The sequence below is a fragment of the Ictalurus punctatus genome, chromosome 2 (genome assembly GCF_001660625.3).
Source record: "Ictalurus punctatus breed USDA103 chromosome 2, Coco_2.0, whole genome shotgun sequence".
In the NCBI taxonomy this organism is placed as follows: domain Eukaryota; kingdom Metazoa; phylum Chordata; class Actinopteri; order Siluriformes; family Ictaluridae; genus Ictalurus; species Ictalurus punctatus.
Window position 1 is genome coordinate 35641801 of NC_030417.2, and position 18273 is coordinate 35660073.

The 18273-nt window shown below is 43.0% G+C and overlaps 1 protein-coding gene across 2 annotated transcripts; it reads right to left on the bottom strand.

Annotated features, from left to right (window-relative positions):
• Positions 1-807: 807 nt before the first annotated feature.
• gps1 (G protein pathway suppressor 1) lies at positions 808-17577 on the bottom strand. 2 transcript variants are annotated; one of them, XM_017458780.3, is made up of 14 exons: positions 17461-17577; positions 9577-9669; positions 8122-8303; positions 7420-7584; positions 6106-6241; positions 5927-6004; positions 5769-5829; positions 4366-4451; positions 4116-4210; positions 3887-3992; positions 3719-3799; positions 3432-3569; positions 2466-2600; positions 808-1035 (listed from the first exon to the last, which is right to left on the bottom strand). In XM_017458780.3, exons 1-14 carry the CDS (start codon positions 17491-17493, stop codon positions 961-963), a joined length of 1464 nt encoding a protein of 487 aa, XP_017314269.1. In that variant the 5' UTR covers positions 17494-17577; the 3' UTR covers positions 808-960. The 2 variants fall into 2 exon arrangements, with proteins under 2 accessions (XP_017314269.1, XP_047016450.1); XM_047160494.2 differs by having other exon boundaries at positions 8107-8303.
• Between the last annotated feature and the right edge of the window lie 696 nt (positions 17578-18273).

The window sequence follows — 18273 nt, forward strand, 5'->3', positions numbered from 1 at the left end:
ACCAAATATTAACGTGTGGGGGTTGAATACAAACAAGTTATTTCAGTTTTTTTTATTTTTTCATAAAACATATTTACCAACATAAATCCAATGTCACCTTACAATAAATGTATTTTAAAATAAAATATCAAACAGAAAGAAATTCCAAGATACCTTTTGTAATTCAGTAATACGAGAGAATGGGTCAGGGGTCTGAATACTTTCTCAAGGCACTGTAGTATACAGATTTCAGGCTTTTACGTATAGATGCGTTAAAATTCATACCGGACTTTTTTTTTCTCTTCTTCTTCTAACCCTTACCCTCGATATCATATTTAGACTGGACATTAAAGATGGGGTTCGGTGCAAGTCTAGTTAAAACGTCGGAGTTTAAATGATAGTTAAAGCGAAGAATACTCCAGCATTTTCCCAACCTAAATCTCTATTTACCGAATCTGTATCGTATGGAGACGTTAAATATGACCAAAATCTACTCCGCTAGAAAGGAACCGTGGAGAAAATAACCAACGCCGTTAGAAATCATCTTTTCCAATGTATATTTATTTTAAAAGCATGTTCTGTGATGAGGTTTCTCTTTTTTTTTTCCCCGATGTGTAATCAACATTTTGTCACAAGATACAGAGGAAAGTGCATCTCTTTACAAACAACAACAGGCCGGTACAGCGCAAGTGCCATTTCACTGTTTTTAACCCCCCCCCCAACCCACCGCATTCCTCCCCCCCGTTTTAAATTTTGTTTGTATAATCATCAGAGCAACACAGGATGTCTTCGGCATCTTTAGTACGGACGACGGGTCTCACCTCCCCCCCCCCCCAACTTAAATAAAGTCTTTAGATTGTGATTTATTTTTTTTTTTGCATTCTTCAGCAGGGAAACAGAACTGAACTCTAGGATGAGGGTCTACGATGCTTCTGTGGGTCCCACCGCACGCTCCTTCGTGAGAGGCGACGAGTCGAGCGTTCACATGTTGGTGCTCATTCGCGTTTGGCTGTTGGCGGGTGTCAGTTCACCTTGGCTACCTTCTCTCGGAGGAGACTGCAGGGGATAAGAGTGGAGATTAGTTACGTACCGATAATTCACATGATTTACTGCGATATGATATTCAGCACACACCCCTGTTGTTAGAGTGGTAAATGGTCTGAACTCATAGCGCTTTTTTTTATTAACTTTAGCAGTTCTACAAAGCGCTGTACATTCACACACACCAATGGGAGAAGAGCTGCCATGCAAGGCGCTAGCTTGCCATCGGGAGAAACTTGGGGTTCAGTGTCTCGCCCAAGGACATGTGGATTCATGGGGGTCAGGAATCGAACCACCAACCCTACGATTAGTGGACAATCCGCTCTACCACCTGAGCCACAGCCGCTATAGTGACCATTTGTAACATTCAGTCCTACTGTGGTTACCATTCAAAGGGAGGATGTCTATGTAGTTTCAAAACATTTAATTAACCAATCGGGATCATGCACCCCGCCATTTCTGTTTGAAACGCGTTCGCCCTTTCGTTAGTAGATCATGAAATTGAATCCTGACAATGCCAGAGAGAGTCAAGAGAGTTAAACTGACCGTGCTCTCTAGGTGGGAGGGGCATACATACTCACTCACTCTCCATGTCATTCACAGCAACACTAGCGCTCAACACTATGAGCTCAAGTATACCGAAGAGGGTGTGCTACGCTGCTCGAAAAGACGTGGTAGCTGGCTTCACGTGTCTCCGAGGAACATGTATCAGCCTTCATCCTCCCTGGTCAGTAAATGTTGTGCAATTTTAGTCACCGTGCGCATTAGGACCGGCATCTTCTCTGATGTGCATCCCGATATTTCCGTTTAACATTTATGATGAGCTCCACCTTTTCTTACACAACTAGGCACCAGAGATAATAGCATCCAAAGCACGTGGGAAACTACATACCTTCGAAGCATGGTTAATTGACAGTCCAAAAAGTTACACTAAATCAGTAGGATGCGTTACGGTGCACGTGTCGAGCACATGGCCCGCTGCCTCGTTTCATTCGGCTCACGTGAGCTTGGACAACATTAATACTGACGCACTACTGCTCAGCTTTTTCACACTATCCGGAAGATCTGTAGCGTAGCCGGAACAGTTAGCGTAAACCGCCGTAAACGTAGAGTGTACTCCGGTTTTTACCTGAAACGTGGGTTATAGTCACACTCGCACACACCGAACAGGATTTTGCGTCATTATAAAATAAACATATACAATTGTAATGTTTTATTCGTTTCTATATGGTCTCGTGAAGAGTGTATCGGGATGTGTATCGTATCGTGGCGTTAGCGCATCATCACATGCCTACTAACTGCTCTTATTATATACAAAAACAAAAAGGTGTGAAGACAGAAAGAGAGAGACAAATCAAATGGAGGTGAGGAACGGAGCCAAGATGAGAGGTGTTGAGGCGATTGAGAACAGACGGAGTGATGGTGTAGAGACGTTACGGCGTTACCTTAACATGGATCTGGTTACGTAGTACTGCTGCTCTCAGGATCATGGCTTTGGTTCGTCTCTGAAACTCCTTCCCCATCTGCAGCGATTTCTCGAACGTAGTGCTCCTCTGATCTACATCACGTGCATACAAGATCTACACACACACGCACGCGCACACACACACACCGTCAAATGTTTACACACACTCATTCTTTATTTCCCCCCCCATTTTAGAATAATAATAATAATAAAGTCATCAAAACTCTGGAGTAACACAAACGGAACTATGGGAATTACGTCATGATAACAAAATCCCAAATTAATCAAAATAATTTAATATTTTCTTTCGCATCTTCAAAGTCGACGCCCCTTTCGTCTAGAATTTCCAGAAAATGTATCCTTGGCGTGTTCTCGGGCGATTTCTTGAGGGATTTCCCTGAGATGATTTTTAAACAGTATTAAAGGAGTCCACACCGACGCTGGACTCTTATCGCCTGCTTTTCGGGATTATTTCACTCCGAGTCGCCCGTTTAAATAAAAGATTTTTTTGGAAATAAAATTAGTTTTCTAATGAAAGAAATGAATACGTCGGCACGATTATAGTTTTGTCAACAACACCGATTTCAAACAATTAAATCATACACCTTCAGATCAAAAGGTTTAGAAGATCGTGAGAAACATTTCAGTCGGGTGTCCACAAACTTTTGACCGGTAGTGTACTTATATATAGAACTTACAATCATCTTTTTCTAGGATCGATACATTTTTAAAGATTCCCGGTTATTGCTGTGTTTGATGTTCAGGTGTAAAGAAATTATGGGATGTCAGACAACCCGAGTCATATGGTTGTTCAGAGTAGTTTACTGCAACCAATCAGCGTCGTCGCTTCACGGTGTCATAAAGAACTTCAAAACTCGTTTTTCAAATCGGCTTGGCAATGATAACAGAATGGAGTGAGTGTGTGTGTGTGTGTGTGCAGGCATACCTTGCTGTGAGAGTCGATACGAGCGTTGATCAGTCCCTCCAGGATCAGCTGAGTGAGTTCATCTTCCAGCGCCGCCACTGTGGTGTTAAACGCCAACGCCATCTTATTCATATCTGCAGACACGTACGGACTGAAGTACTGCACGGAGGGAAACACACACACACACACACACACACACACACACACACACACACACACACACAATGTGTAATGACAATTTACCTTGCTATAATGTTAAGATTTCAGACCGGGTATAAACAGTGCAATATGTTTGTTTGTTTATTTACCTGTATGAGGGCTCTGTTCCTGATCTGTGTATACAGTGTTCTTACATGTGGAGCCAGATACATGTCTAGGAGGAGATTATCCTAAAACACAAAACACCACGGTATCTTCACTGTCCGTTCAGTGTAACGTACACTTCCCCGTACACATTACAACGAGGAACAACTTACCTTCATTTCGTCCAGCATCTTAAGACAGGACGCGTACTTTGACTCGTAAAACTTGAAGATAATATCACGCACTTGGGGTTCCAACTCTAAAAATAACTTAAAGGAGCTGCAAAGGAAGGCGCGACGTTATGTTAATCACGTACTGTCATTATGTACAGGTAAAAGAAGTATGCTTAATCTTCTAGCAATGAAACTGTGCAAACGGCTAAGACGACACGTTTGTCCGTACCTGCTAGAGATGACGTTACGCTGCAGCTCCTGCCTGTCGAACGTAGCCAAAGCGCAAAGTCCTCCGTAAACTGCTACGTTACTAGGGGAAAGAAGCTGCGAGAGCAGAGGAAAAGTGTTACCAGCTCATGTTCTATCCAAACTACCATTTTAGTACAACACCACACCCAGCGAGTACCACTAGTTTTCCAAAGTAACGCAAAAACACCGCGCTTAAGTACTTTTAAAGGTTATTAATTAAAAAGCCGAACCTCAGGGAAGTCGCAGTGGTCGAAAGAGGCCTGCAGGAAGCACTTGGCAGCAGGTTTATATTTTCTCGAGGCGAGTTCTGCCAATCCTGAGTTGAGAAACAAAATCTGATTACAGCTCAAAGAGTGATTGGATTTTTACATTTTTAAAAAAAATTTCTGTCAGTCCCAGTAAAGGAGGTATATTATTCTCTATGCTTGTCCGTTCTAGAGGAGGAGGCGTGGCCCCTGTGCCCGTCAGTCCCAGAGAAGGAGACGTGGCCTATATGCCTGTCAAACTTAGAGAAGAAGATGTGGCCTCTGCGCCTGTCAGTCCTAGAGAAGGAGGCGTGACCTACATGCCGATCAGTCCTAGAGGAGGAGGAGTGGCCTCTGCCCCTGTCCGTCCTTGAGAAGGACACGTGGTCTCTGTGCCTGTAAGTCTTAGAGAAGTAGATGTGGTCTCTGAGCCGTTGAGTCCTAAAAAAGGAGGCATGGCCTCTGTACCAGTCAGTCCTAGAGAAGGAGGTGTGACCTACATGCCCATCAGTCCTAGAGAAGGAGGCGTGACCTCTGACGCCATCAGTCCTAGAGAAGGATATGTGGCCTATATGCCTGCCAGTCCTAGAGAAGGATATGTGGCCTATATGCCTGCCAGTCCTAGAGAAGGTGGCGTGACCTACATGCGCATAAGTCCTAGTGAAGTAGGCGTGGTATCTGTGCCTGTCAGTCCTAGTGAAGTAGGCGTGGTATCTGTGCCTGTCAGTCCTAGTGAAGTAGGCGTGGTATCTGTGCCTGTCAGTCCTAGTGAAGTAGGCGTGGTATCTGTGCCTGTCAGTCCTAGTGAAGTAGGCGTGGTATCTGTGCCTGTCAGTCCTAGTGAAGTAGGCGTGGTATCTGTGCCTGTCAGTCCTAGTGAAGTAGGCGTGGTATCTGTGCCTGTCAGTCCTAGTGAAGTAGGCGCGGTATCTGTGCCTGTCAGTCCTAGTGAAGTAGGCGCGGTATCTGTGCCTGTCAGTCCTAGTGAAGTAGGCGCGGTATCTGTGCCTGTCAGTCCTAGTGAAGTAGGCGTGGTATCTGTGCCTGTCAGTCCTAGTGAAGTAGGCGTGGTATCTGTGCCTGTCAGTCCTAGTGAAGTAGGCGTGGTATCTGTGCCTGTCAGTCCTAATGAAGTAGGCGTGGTATCTGTGCCTGTCAGTCCTAGTGAAGTAGGCGTGGTCTCTAACCCCAACACAGACTGTTTGCATAATTCTAAATCATAACATATTGCATCATAGCTTCACTGAAGAACCGGACTGTCTGCTTTAAATCTTTCACACCTTGGATACCTTGGGCTCACGTACACATCTTTCAGAGTAAATTTATCGACTGACTCGGCAACTTATCGGTCCTGCATAAACGACATAAACATGAGGAGAACAGCGTACCTGCAGCACATTTTAGTTTGGTGAGAACAGCTTGGTTTTGACTATCTCTCTCCCCTCGTTGCTGTGGAAAAAAAAAAGAAAGCAAGCAAGACATTTTTACAGCTCCTCCTTCACATTATTATCTATAACATCTGAGCTGACCGGCAGCTTTCACCAACCTCTGCTATCTCTGGAGTGGATTCAGCCTTGCTGACATAGCTAAGTACATGAGACCAGTTTTGGAGGTAAACGCTAACCTGTAAGGAAACAGATTCACACACATTTCACGTATGATACATAAAATAACCAGGCATTACTAACGTGAAAACAGAGAGCTCGTTAACAGATCTCCGCTCACCTTGATTACGTTAAGACACATGTTGATGACGTGCTTGGCGCTTGTGCAGTAGTCTCTGGCTCGGGAATAACACTTCAGCGCGTTGCTGAGGTCACCACAGTCCAGGTAATGATCTCCAAGATCATCGTGACCTCTCCTAAACACACCACAGAGCTTCTCGTTTAGCAAGTCCGCTGAACAAGGCCGTCAACTATTCAACTCTGTGCTGATTGAAGTTACTCTGGATGAAAACGTTTGCCGAACAAATATGCGAATGTGCAGTGAAGTAATTACCAAAAAGCGTGAAGGACTGAACAGAATAGGATGTTTCTATAGGACAAGAAGGGCTAACGGAAACTGTTAAAGTATATGCATTATTAGGAAATGAAATATATTATACGGATTAAGATAAGTGTTTTGTAAATGCATTCCTTTGTTTAATTACATTTTATCGGATACCATCTGCCATGAAGAGAAACAGGATTCGCCAACTGAGATGATGGATTTCCCTCCCGTTTTCACCAAATAACTGCACTATATGCACAAAGATATGGTGGTGAGAGACTCGATGAAGCAGTTGATGGAGTTGACTGCAAAAAAGATACGCCAGACCCATATCTCCCTGCAGGTCTTGCCTGGTTTCCCACTGAAGCTAAGCAGGGTACAGCCTGGCCAGTACCTGGATGGGAGACCTCCTGGGGAAACCTAAGTGGAAGTGGTATTTTTGAGGCCAGCAGGTGGCGCTCACCCTGTGGACTGTGTGGGGCCTAATGTCTCAAAGAACGACGTCATAGCATGACATGTTACGGAGAAACCACAAAAAAAAAAAAAAGGATAAAATCCTCTGTCCTGAAGACTTGGTTATAAAGCACTGACACTGGAGACTCCTTCCATAAAGGTTAAACAAAACATCTCCTTAGAGAGAAACTCCACAATATTAACGATTACGCATTCTTCTGTTTAAAAAAAACAAACAAACACGCTTTTGATTTGTTTATTATTAGATTGAGATTATACGACGCGTCCTGCGTACAAGTCCCTCTGGATGAGCTGTTACTATAGAAACGATGACGTATTAGAAGGAGCGCATCAATACACACCTGTGACTTGCAGCTGCGCTACTAAAAGATCTGATGCTATAGAAAAATAACACACACCTTCTGACCAATCAGATTCAGGAATTCAACAGCGATGTGGTGTGAAAATGTATAAACGATGGCCTGGAGAGGTCGACTGGATCCCGGGTGAGTGTTACTACTATTCACTTTGTACTGCTCTCAGCCGATAACAATTAAATAAAAAAATAAATAAATGAAAGAAAAAACGACAGAATACCTGATGCTTTCTTTGATGGAGTTTCCCTTGTAGTTCTTTAGGTCGGTGTCGAGTTTCTCCAGTTTGAGCAGGGCTTTTTTCCGGGTCGATTCGGCCCAGGCTGTGTCGAGGGGAGGAGGCTCCACTGCTCCTTCAGGAACAGCGTCTGGCACTCCCTGCATTTCCCTGAGGAAAACACACACACACACACACAAACACACCGTTTGTATCTACAAATAACTGGAAAATGTAGAACAATCATTTTGACTGCATTTTATTTTGAACCATCCTTTCAGCCCTCTGATTAAAAATACACTTTGTAATCTTTTGTAACATTTTAGATAGATAGACAGATATAGAGAGAGATAGAGATCGATAGAGAGAGAGATAGATAGAGAGATAAATAGATAGAGATATATATAGAGAGATAGATAGAGATCGATAGAGATAGAGAGATAAATAGATAGATAGAGATCGATAGAGAGAGACAGATAGAGATAGATAGATAAACAGAGAGATAAATAGATAGAGAGATAGATATATAGAGAGAGATAAATAGATAGAGATAGATAGATAAGAATAAGATTCTACAACATCCATAATACGTAACCAGTTCTTTTCTGGAACACGCTCATGTTTTATTCCTGAAACATGATTAAGTTAAGGTTCAGCGATATTCTGTAATAGAGGGAAGTATAGACGATTTACAGGAGCTGCTCTTGCCTTGTGGCTTCAGTGAGCTTGCGATGGATCTCTTCGTAAACGTCGACATTAAATGTTCTTTGGACAAAAGACAAGGCCATCTTCAGAGCTTCCACGCGTAACTGGGGGCAGTGATCAGCGATGAACTGCAGCCGCTCGATCCTCATCAGCCCGCTGTAGCTGGACGCGTACTGCTCCAGATCCTGTAGGAGGAACGAAAACTTCAAACGGATGTGCGAGGGGGGGGGGGCAACAAAAAAAAACAACACACATACTGGCAAAGTGATAAAGTAACCAGAGACCGTTCGTTCCATGTGGCGCTGCAATTGGACAACACACGCTTACGCAGCTTCATTATGGTGGAGAAAAACGTCCCACGATTCCCAACTCACTCAGATTTTACAGTTTACCTGCGCCCGTTTTCATAAACCTCATTTTCGACGCGGTACGGTGTAATTCCAGCTGTGTATCGAGCTCCGATAAAGCACAACACATGCCAGTTTTCTACCTAACCCCACTGTTTCTATAAAAAAAAAAAAAAAGTCACCAATAGGCTTGGGAGATATTGATTTTTCAACATCTGCCAGTGAAAATATCCATGCAATATAACAATGCAAGCGTCCAGAACCAACTGCCTCAAAATAAAAAAATAAAAAAATAAATAAAGAGACGGGAAAATGAGCATTTCCATGGTTTCGGGTTTAAGGAGAGCAGACGAGTGCATAAAAATATTATTAGCTGAGCGGTTATGCACTGCGGCAATCGTGGAAACCCAATCGTACGGTAAATTTTTAGGTGCTTCTACAGTAATGCATGGTAAACTGTAATAAATATATAAATAAACAGAAGTCACGTGCCCCCCCCCACAGACGCTTCCCTAAAAAGAAAATATATAGTGAAGCCAAAGTTAAATACATACATACATACTTGTCTAATGTTGGCTAAGTCAAGCATACGTTGCCAGATCTTATTATATACGCTCGAAACGTTCTCTTTTAAAGTTCGCAGAAAGCGAGGCAGTCGAGAGTAAAATGCGAAGAAGGCGGAGCTTCTAGAAAGCGTCGTTTAATACCGGGAAGTTAAAAACACGGGTACAGACCATTCCACATTCGTATGCGACTCATCTCCTGTTTTATTGTGGAGAAAAGAAACCACATCTTTGGCGTATATTTGAGTGATAACTCGCACAATGTAAAGGTTGGCATATGTGGTGCTATATGATATAATATAATACAATCAAATAATACAATCAATCAGAGTAAACGTCACTGGATATCGTCGTGAGCTAGCGGATCTAAAAGCAGGAATGGGGTTTAATTATGTTTTAAACCGTGTCACCTTCTTACAGTGATTAAAGCTTTGACCAAAATGTAGGAAAAGAAAATTCAAGAATGATTAAACCTGCAATCGAAGAACATATTACACCACGTTTTATTCCTTGTGATTAGATTTACTCGAGGTGTACTCAACACGTACCAGGGTGGGATTTTCCACGACGTAGTTGGTGTCAGGAGCATTCTGCTGGTCTTCCTGAGGGTCAGCATCGATCTGCATGGGCTCTACCGACCCCTGCGCGAGAACAGAACAGAACAGCACTGCGGTCAGAGCGACGCACTTTACGTCAGGCGTTAATGTCAATCTTTAAATATGACAGAGAGAGAGAGAGAGAGAGAGAGAGAGACTGCAAAGAATCCAGTAGTAGCAAGTCACAGGGATTAGTTTAATGAACCACAGCTACTCAAGATTATAACAATTCAATTCAATTTGTATAGCGCTGTTAACAATGTCTCAAAGCAGCTTTACGTAAACATATAAACACAGGATAGAGATTTTAAGTGTGTGGATTTATCCGTATCGAGCGAGCCGGTGGTGACGGTGGTGAGGAAAAACTCCCTGAGATGATATAAGGAAGAAACCTTGACAGGAACCGGACTCAGAAGGGAACCCGTCCTCGTCTGGGCAACGACGGATAGTGTGAGAGTAAAGGAAAGTTCGTTATGGTTCATAAGTCCATAACAGGTGTCCATTTACGACATCTAGACTACGACGACACGCTACAGTACGTTAAGATATTCTTTACCCGTATCCATGAGAGACATACACACACTAATTTACTCTTCCACCTCACCAATATTTACTGCAGAGATTTAGTTTAGTGGAAGTTTTCTAGCTAATGCTGTTGAAACATCTATCTTGAGTGCTGCAGAATCTTCTTCTGGCCCTGATGATTTGACTGCCTTATTTTACACATTTTGCTCCGATATTTTAGATTCCATTGCCCCCTAAATCTTATTACTGGCTCGACGATGGTACTCGTTCTCTCAGACAGGCTTGTCGTAGAGCTGAGCGGAGATGGAAGCGTGATCAGTTAACTGTGTCCTTCCAGATTTTTAAAGATTGTTTAAGCAGCAAAGTCAGCTAGGTCTAGGTATTTCTCTGACTTAATTGCTACACACTGTCATAGACCAAAGATCTTATTCACCACGATAAATTCGATTATTAATCAGAGTTGCCAATTCCATAGGGAACCCTCGGCTGAACTTTGTGAGAAGTTTTTAAAAATTTTTGCTGATAAAGTAATTACTATTCCTTCACTTCGCATTTATCAGATCTGTCCCCGAATTCACCGGCTTTACCGGGTTCATTTGATCAATTTGAACACGTTTCTCTAAAGGAACTGTGTGATCTGGTTAACCAGATGAAAATATCATCCACGCCACTTGATGCTGTTCCCGCTGTGCTTATGAATGCAACTTTTTCTGAAATTGGCCCCAGTATCCAAGTGTTGATAAATTCTTCTTTGGATGCAGGGGTGGTCCCAAATTGTTTTAAGCATGCTATCGTTCAACCTTTGCTTAAGAAACAGGGTTTAGATGAAGGTTGCCTTAATAATTATCGGCCTGTCTCTAAGCTACCGTTTCTGTCAAAGCTGCTAGAGAAAGTAGTACAATCTCAATTGCTCCTGTTTTTAAATTCAGCTATGTTATTTGAACCTTTACAATCTGGTTTCACTGCTTTTCATAGCACGGAGTCTGCTTTGTTAAAAGTGTCCAATGACATTTTACTCACAGTGGATGCTGGTGAAAATACTGTGTTGATGCTACTAGATCTTACAGCTGCCTTTGATACTGTAGACCGTTACATACTTCTCTGGCGCTTAGAGCATCTGTTTGGTATCAAGGGTACCGCCCTACAATGGCTCAGCTCATATCTTAAGGACAGGTCTTTCTCGGTAGTGTTGGGTAATTTCTGCTCTTCTTCTAGTCCTATTATTAGTGGTGTTCCTCAAGGCTCCATTCTGGGCCCACTTCTTTTTAATTTATATATGCGGCCGTTGTGGAATATTATTAGGGCTCACAATGTCTCTTTTCATTTATATGCTGATGATACCCAGTTGTACATTCCTTTGAAAGCTGGCGACTCCATTCAGCCATTGTTGGACTGTCTGGATGACATTTAAAAAACGGTTGACAAATAATTTCCTCCGACTTAATGAAGAAAAAACTGAAATAATTGTTTTTGGCCCCCTGAGATTGAGAGATGGTCTCATTAACGAGCTCCATAATCACTTCCCCTCAATTTCTTCCCAGGTTCGGAACCTTGGCTTCATCCTGGACTCAGAATTATGCTTAACCAAGCAGATAAATTCGGTCGTTAAGACTAGTTTTTATCAACTACGGATTATTTCGAAACTCAAAACATTTTTGTCTTTCCAGGATTTGGAGAAGGTTATTCATGCTTTTATTACTTCTCACTTAGATTACTGGAATTCATTATACTTGGGTCTTCCTCAGTCATCTCTGTCTCGTCTTCAGATGGTTCAGAATGCAGCTGCAAGGCTGTTGACCAGGGCTAAGAAGTTTGATCGTGTCACCCCAATTTCAGCATCGCTTCACTGGCTCCCAGTCCGTTTTAGGATTCGGTTTAAGGTTCTGATGTTTGTTTTTAAAACTCTTAATAATCAAGCTCCTTCGTATCTCGTGGATCTTCTTAATCCACGTTCATCAAACAGATGTCTAAGATCTTCTGATAGGATTCTTTTGCATGTCCCTCGTTCCCGGTTAAAAACAAAGTGGGATAGAGCTTTTGCCGTTGCTGCCCCCCGTCTACGGAATCAACTGCCACTGGACGTCCGCCCCGCACCTTCTATTACTACTTTTAAAAATAGGCTTAAAACATCTCTCTTCTACCAGGCTTTTTGATCAAATTTTTTTTTTAGATATTTTCTATTGTCTGCTTTTATTTGGTCTAATTCTGTTTCTATTTTACTTGCTGTACTCTGTTCAGCACTTTGGTCAGCGTTGCTGTGCGAAACGTGCTATACAAATAAATTTTACTTACTTACTTACTAGATGAATTCGGCTTCTCTGAGGTTTACTGCGATATTTCGGTTACGTATTCATTATAACACGCTATTTACATGCCAGGAGGTAGTAGCATGTAGTAACTGCCTCGAATCGTGCTGTTCACTGCTCAGCTTTTTCGCGCGACCCAGAATTCGGAGCAAATCCGCAGAGAAGCCGGCCGGAGGGCAGTACCTGTAAACCTCGGTGCGGTACTGCACTCGGGTTTCAACCGACGCTGGCTCACTTAAACGCAGGTGTAAAGCCCATGCGCTGCGCTCGATGCTCGTCACACCCGCGTGACGTCTAAAACAATGCGTGTGCTACGCTGGCGATGGTTTCCTAATCTGTACGGTTAAACATGTGGCGGTCAGACGGCGGTAAGAGCGGCGACGTGATGCGATGACAAATTTATTATGTAATTACTATTATTACAATGAAAAAGATTCAAATAACGATAGGGGAAAACGACACCTTAGAAATAATATCATATGATCGACTTTTGTTAAAATACGATGTACTGATATTGCAGTTCCGTCATAATATATTAATGTCTATTAAAATGTACAAGTTAAACACGTTCAAATTTGATATTTTATCCGTCCGTCAGTTGGTTTACACGGACAACAATAATCCGATATGAACCCGATTAAGACGATACTCTGATGAAGAAACTAGCATGTAAACAGAGATTACTGATAATCCGATTAAAGTCATACTCGAAGTAAACACAAACGGAATTAAGACGTGTGGAGTATTCCTGCTTTAGTCGCATTATCGGTGCGTTACAGACGTGTACACACCTTAATCACACTAACGTCGTGTGGGAGTTTTCACCGCATTTTGCGACAGGACACGATCGCACGCGGCAGCGCTCGACCGTTTGACGGCAAACAAGAGAGCACGGCTGCGTCCCAAACCGCGTACTTACCTTCTATATAGTAGGAAAAATACATGTATCTCAGCTACTATATAGTAGGTAAGTACGCGGTTTGGGACGCAGCCCACGGCGTCAAGCAGTCGTCTATTAGCACGTACAGCACGACAAATAATTATCCGCACTTGAACCTTTCGTAAAATTAAAAACACCCAAAACTGTATACGGTTCCACAACGAAGACCGACTGTACATCGATACGTGAAATTCTGCAGGGAACGTCGGACGACGTGGCGCGGGGACGTAACGACGTGTGCTGTTAGTCGCTCTGTGTTCTAGAACATGTAAAACAGGAACATGAAAAGTATTCTATTCTAAAAGTGACTCATGTAAACGCCTTAATCACAATATTGGCTTTTTCACAATAAGGTCAGTAATTAGATTACTGCTGTCCATGTAAACGTAGTCCCTGTCGTCACATGAAGCCTGTATCGGAGTATGTCCCGTGTCGTGGCTGTAGCGCATCATCTCACGCCTACGGACTATACACATTGCTGGTTTGAGGAGTTAAATATACACTAACTTATGTGGCACTCATTCATCGGCGCCTGTTCACACTGGTCACTTTTTAAGGAAGCGCAAAAATTTTAATAGCAACTGTGTGTTAGAGAGGAATGACGCGACAATCACAGCTTCTGCATTTAAAACGTTTGAAATAAATAAATAAATCGCCAAAGAAAGAGCTTCTCAGCTGGAAATAAAAGCTTTTTTGTGACATCATCCATAATAGTGTATTATGCCTTTAATTATTAGATATTACATTGTCTCTGTACATCACGGTGCGAGGGGAAAAAAAAACCCACGGTGTTTACGACTTGTCGGCACACGTTTCCTGTGTCGTGAATATACACGAGCTCGAGATTCCTCGCTTTCTTCAGCAGATATTGTTGTTTTCTCCCAAACTGAAACATCTCATCTGAGCGAGCAGCTAACGGACAGGGCTTTATGGGTCAGCGAGGGAGCGCTGGAGGAGAGAAAGAAACGAGGGAGGGAAGAAAACAAGTCCAGGGATCGATACGATACGCAAGTGCACAAATCAAATCTCGTGAAAGATAAGAGCTAGATCATGACCCGATGGCCACTTTATTTGGTACACCTAGCTATATCTTCAACCCTGTGTCAATCAGATTGAATGACTAGGTAGTGAATCAGTATATAACGTACACGAGTTCGGGGCACTGATGACTCGCTGAATTCCGGCGACATGACTACGTACTCGCGTTGTAAAACGTCACCACTGGCACAAGAAGGACTGATATCTAAAATGGTTGATTTGTTTGTTTACACAATTTTTGGTAAATCTTTATTTTCCCCCCTTCTCCTTTGACTTTGTAATGAGGCTGAAATCTCGGCGTGTCCCGAACGATTACAGATTAATAACCGATTTTAAATGTACACTTGTCTAATGTTAGCCAAGCCGAGATAGATTTCATTTCACGTTAACGGACTCGAAACGCTCTCCGTTCACCGCGTCAGGAAGCGAGGACGGGAAAACCGAGTGGAGACGAAACGAGAGATTATTAAATGTCTCACCGGAGGACGGGGCGGGGTTTTCCCTTTATTAAACACCTACACGACTGTCAATCGTTCCAGATCCGGACGTCGAGCTGACGTTTTTATGCGTTTTTGTATTACGATGCTAAAACCGCAAAGCTCCTGTGGCAGGTCTGCATGGTACGGAGGTTACCAGGTAGAGCAGCGATCTTGTTGGGAGTTTTAAACAGCGTACATTTACGCAGTTTTATTACACGCTGCTTAGAGGGTTCGGTAATCGGCGTCGATTTACGCAGGACGGTGTCACAAGCCAGCGGTGACGCCGAGGTCTTTAAAGATGCTGCTCGTCCCAGCATGAGACGCAAAGGACACGTCGGTGACACTGCACTGAGAATGACGCTCCATATACACAAAATCTGCTCAGAGATGGAGGGAAAACGATTGCTAATCAAAGTGGCGTCCGCTTTACGGGCGCGTATACAATTTCGAAATCGTGTTCGGATCGAACCCGTCCATCTTGACAGCTCACGAGTGACCCGTATCGGTCTTTAACGCGAACGCACTTTTTCCCCTGAAACCCCCACACAGGTTTCTTGGACAGCGAGTTCAAACTCTACTCAGCTTTAAACTTGAATCGATTCCCTAAACTCAAGTACGCCACCGATTTCCCCGTCCTTCCCGAATAGACCCGAGTCTAGTCGCTGCGTTGTTTTGCTGCGCTGATGACACGGCATGATGACATGCACACGCTGACCGTTCTCGTCCACGTATCGGATACGTCTCTGATTTGAAGTCCTGAAAAAATCTTGTCACGTCACATTAAGGCAGACGAAGCGCATTCAAGCTGTATATACACGACAAATATATAATGAACGAATGCTTTTGTCATGTTCCTCAAACCCTTCCTGACCAGTGTTTGCAGTGTAGCAGCACGCATTATCCTACTGAAAGATGGCACTGTCATAAGGGAATACCGTTGCCATGGAGGCGTGTACTTGGTCGACGAAGTCCCTAATGTTTAGGAAGGTGCTACGTTTCAAAGGAACATCCACATGAATACCAGGACCGAAGGTTTCCCAGAAGAACATCGCCCAGAGCATCACACTTCCTCTGCTGGCTTGCCATCTTCACATCGGGCATCCTGGTGCCACCTCTTCCCCAAGTAAGCTACGCACACGCACCAGCATGATGTAAAAGAAATTGTGATCCATCAGACCATGCCATCTTCTTCCATTTCTCCACGGTCCAGTTCTGATGCCCATTGTAGGATCTTTCAATGGTGGACAGAGGTCATCATGGGCACTCTGACCGGTCCGCAGCTACGCAGCTCCATACACATCGCGCTGTGATGCTCTGTGTGTTCTGACACCTTTCCATCATATCCAGCATTACCCTTTTCAGCACTTTGTACTACAGTAGCTCTCCTGTGAGATCGGATCGGATCAGACGTGCTAGTCTTCGCTCCTCACACGCTTCCATGAGTCTTGTGCGCCCACGATGTCGTCACTGCTTCATCGGTTTTCCTTCCTTGGACCACTTTTAGTAGGTACGACCCCCTTCATACCGGGAACACCTCATAAAACCTCTGTGTTTTTTTTTAGATGCTCAGACTCGGTCGTCTAGACATCACGATCCGTCCCTTATTGAAGTCGCTCAGAACCTTACCATTGCCCATTTTTCCTGCTTCCAACACCTCAACTTTGAGAACTGACCGTTTTCTCGCTGCCCCTTGACAGGTGCATCACTGTAATGAGATCAGCAGTGTTATTCACTTCACCCGACAGTGGTTTTAAAATATGTTAAGTCATGGCTCGAGTATTTCTGCTAAAATGCACGCAGGATAAAGTTTGGCTTCACGGATATGAGACAATACAGCTATAAACACGTGACCTATGGATCATGTTAAAGACTTCTCTATTTAGCTAAACCGAGCTGATTTAACAGACAACTCCTCATACATGTACGCGACAAAAGGAGAGATTATAAATATATGAAAAAATAATGCACTGAAATACTCAATAAGGATTATAAAGAATCGCAGATTCATCTTCAACAGTCATCAGTCAGTCAGTCAGTCAGTTAGCAACTCAGTTAGCGTACTAGCAAGAGACTCAAATGGACTGCAAATTAGCTTAGCAAGCACCGCTAACACTGCTGTAACCTTCAAAACAACTCAACGAAGGACTAAAACCGTGTCACTATTCACATTTCATGTCTCAAACATCGCATCTAGGATAAACCCGGACACCACAAGGTTAGCATACAGCTACAGAGCAAGCTCGTGCTGAGAGCTCGCGCGGATATGCGGCCCTTACTGAGCAGTATTAGCGATTAGCATGACGACCGAAGCTAATGCTAGTAACAAGACACACACACACACACACACACACACACACACACACACACACACACACACACACAAAACAGGGACAGTTTGTTATGCTGAAAGACTCCAAGCGGGACGAGTTGAAATGATATCAACGTGCAGACAGTAGCTGTCTAAATTCTTCCAGGTTCAGTGCGGGTATTTTTTTTTTTTTAAAGTAATAAAATAACTCCGTAAAAAATATATCCGAAAGAGTTTTACCTGAAAGTTAAAGACCTGCACGGGCAGAGGCATCTCCTCCTGCTTCTCTGCACAAACCAGCAGCGAGCGAACACAAACACATCCGGGGCATGAGCGTGCGCGTAACCCGGCGCCCTGCGTGATGACGTCAGGAGAGCTGTGCTTCCAAAATATTTGTGTTTTAGGTTTTCCACGAGCAATATTAGGCCAAACCACAAAGTAAAAGGAAAACAGAGTGGAAACGTAAAAATAATTATTATTTCTGGATTTTTTTTTCTTCTTTTCTGATAAAGGGAAATGATACTGAAACGTGAACGAAAGAATAAATGCTTTATTATTCCTAAAATAAATATAATATTGAACGAAATAAATAAAAGACGTCATACTGAACAAAACAGTGTAATTAATAATTATGAATGTATATTTAGCATTTCTGAAATGGTTTATATATATATTTTAATAAATTACATTTATTAGACAAGTACAAATACAAGTATTTAAATTATTTTTATTCCATTAAAACGGTAGCCTCTTTCATGCTCCACTGTAAATGCATTGATTGACTGACTGCCCCACTGACAGACTGACTGATTGACTGACTGACAGACACCAACTGACTGATTGACTGACCGACTAATTGATTGACCAGTTGACTGACTGACTGACAACTGATTGATTGACTTACCTACTCACTGACCGCTGACCGTCCGATTGGCTGACTGACCAACTGAATAATTAATTACCTGACTGACTGATTGACTTACAGACTGACCAACTGACTGTTGACTGATAGACTGACCAAGGATACATAACCTACATAAGGATGAAATTTCT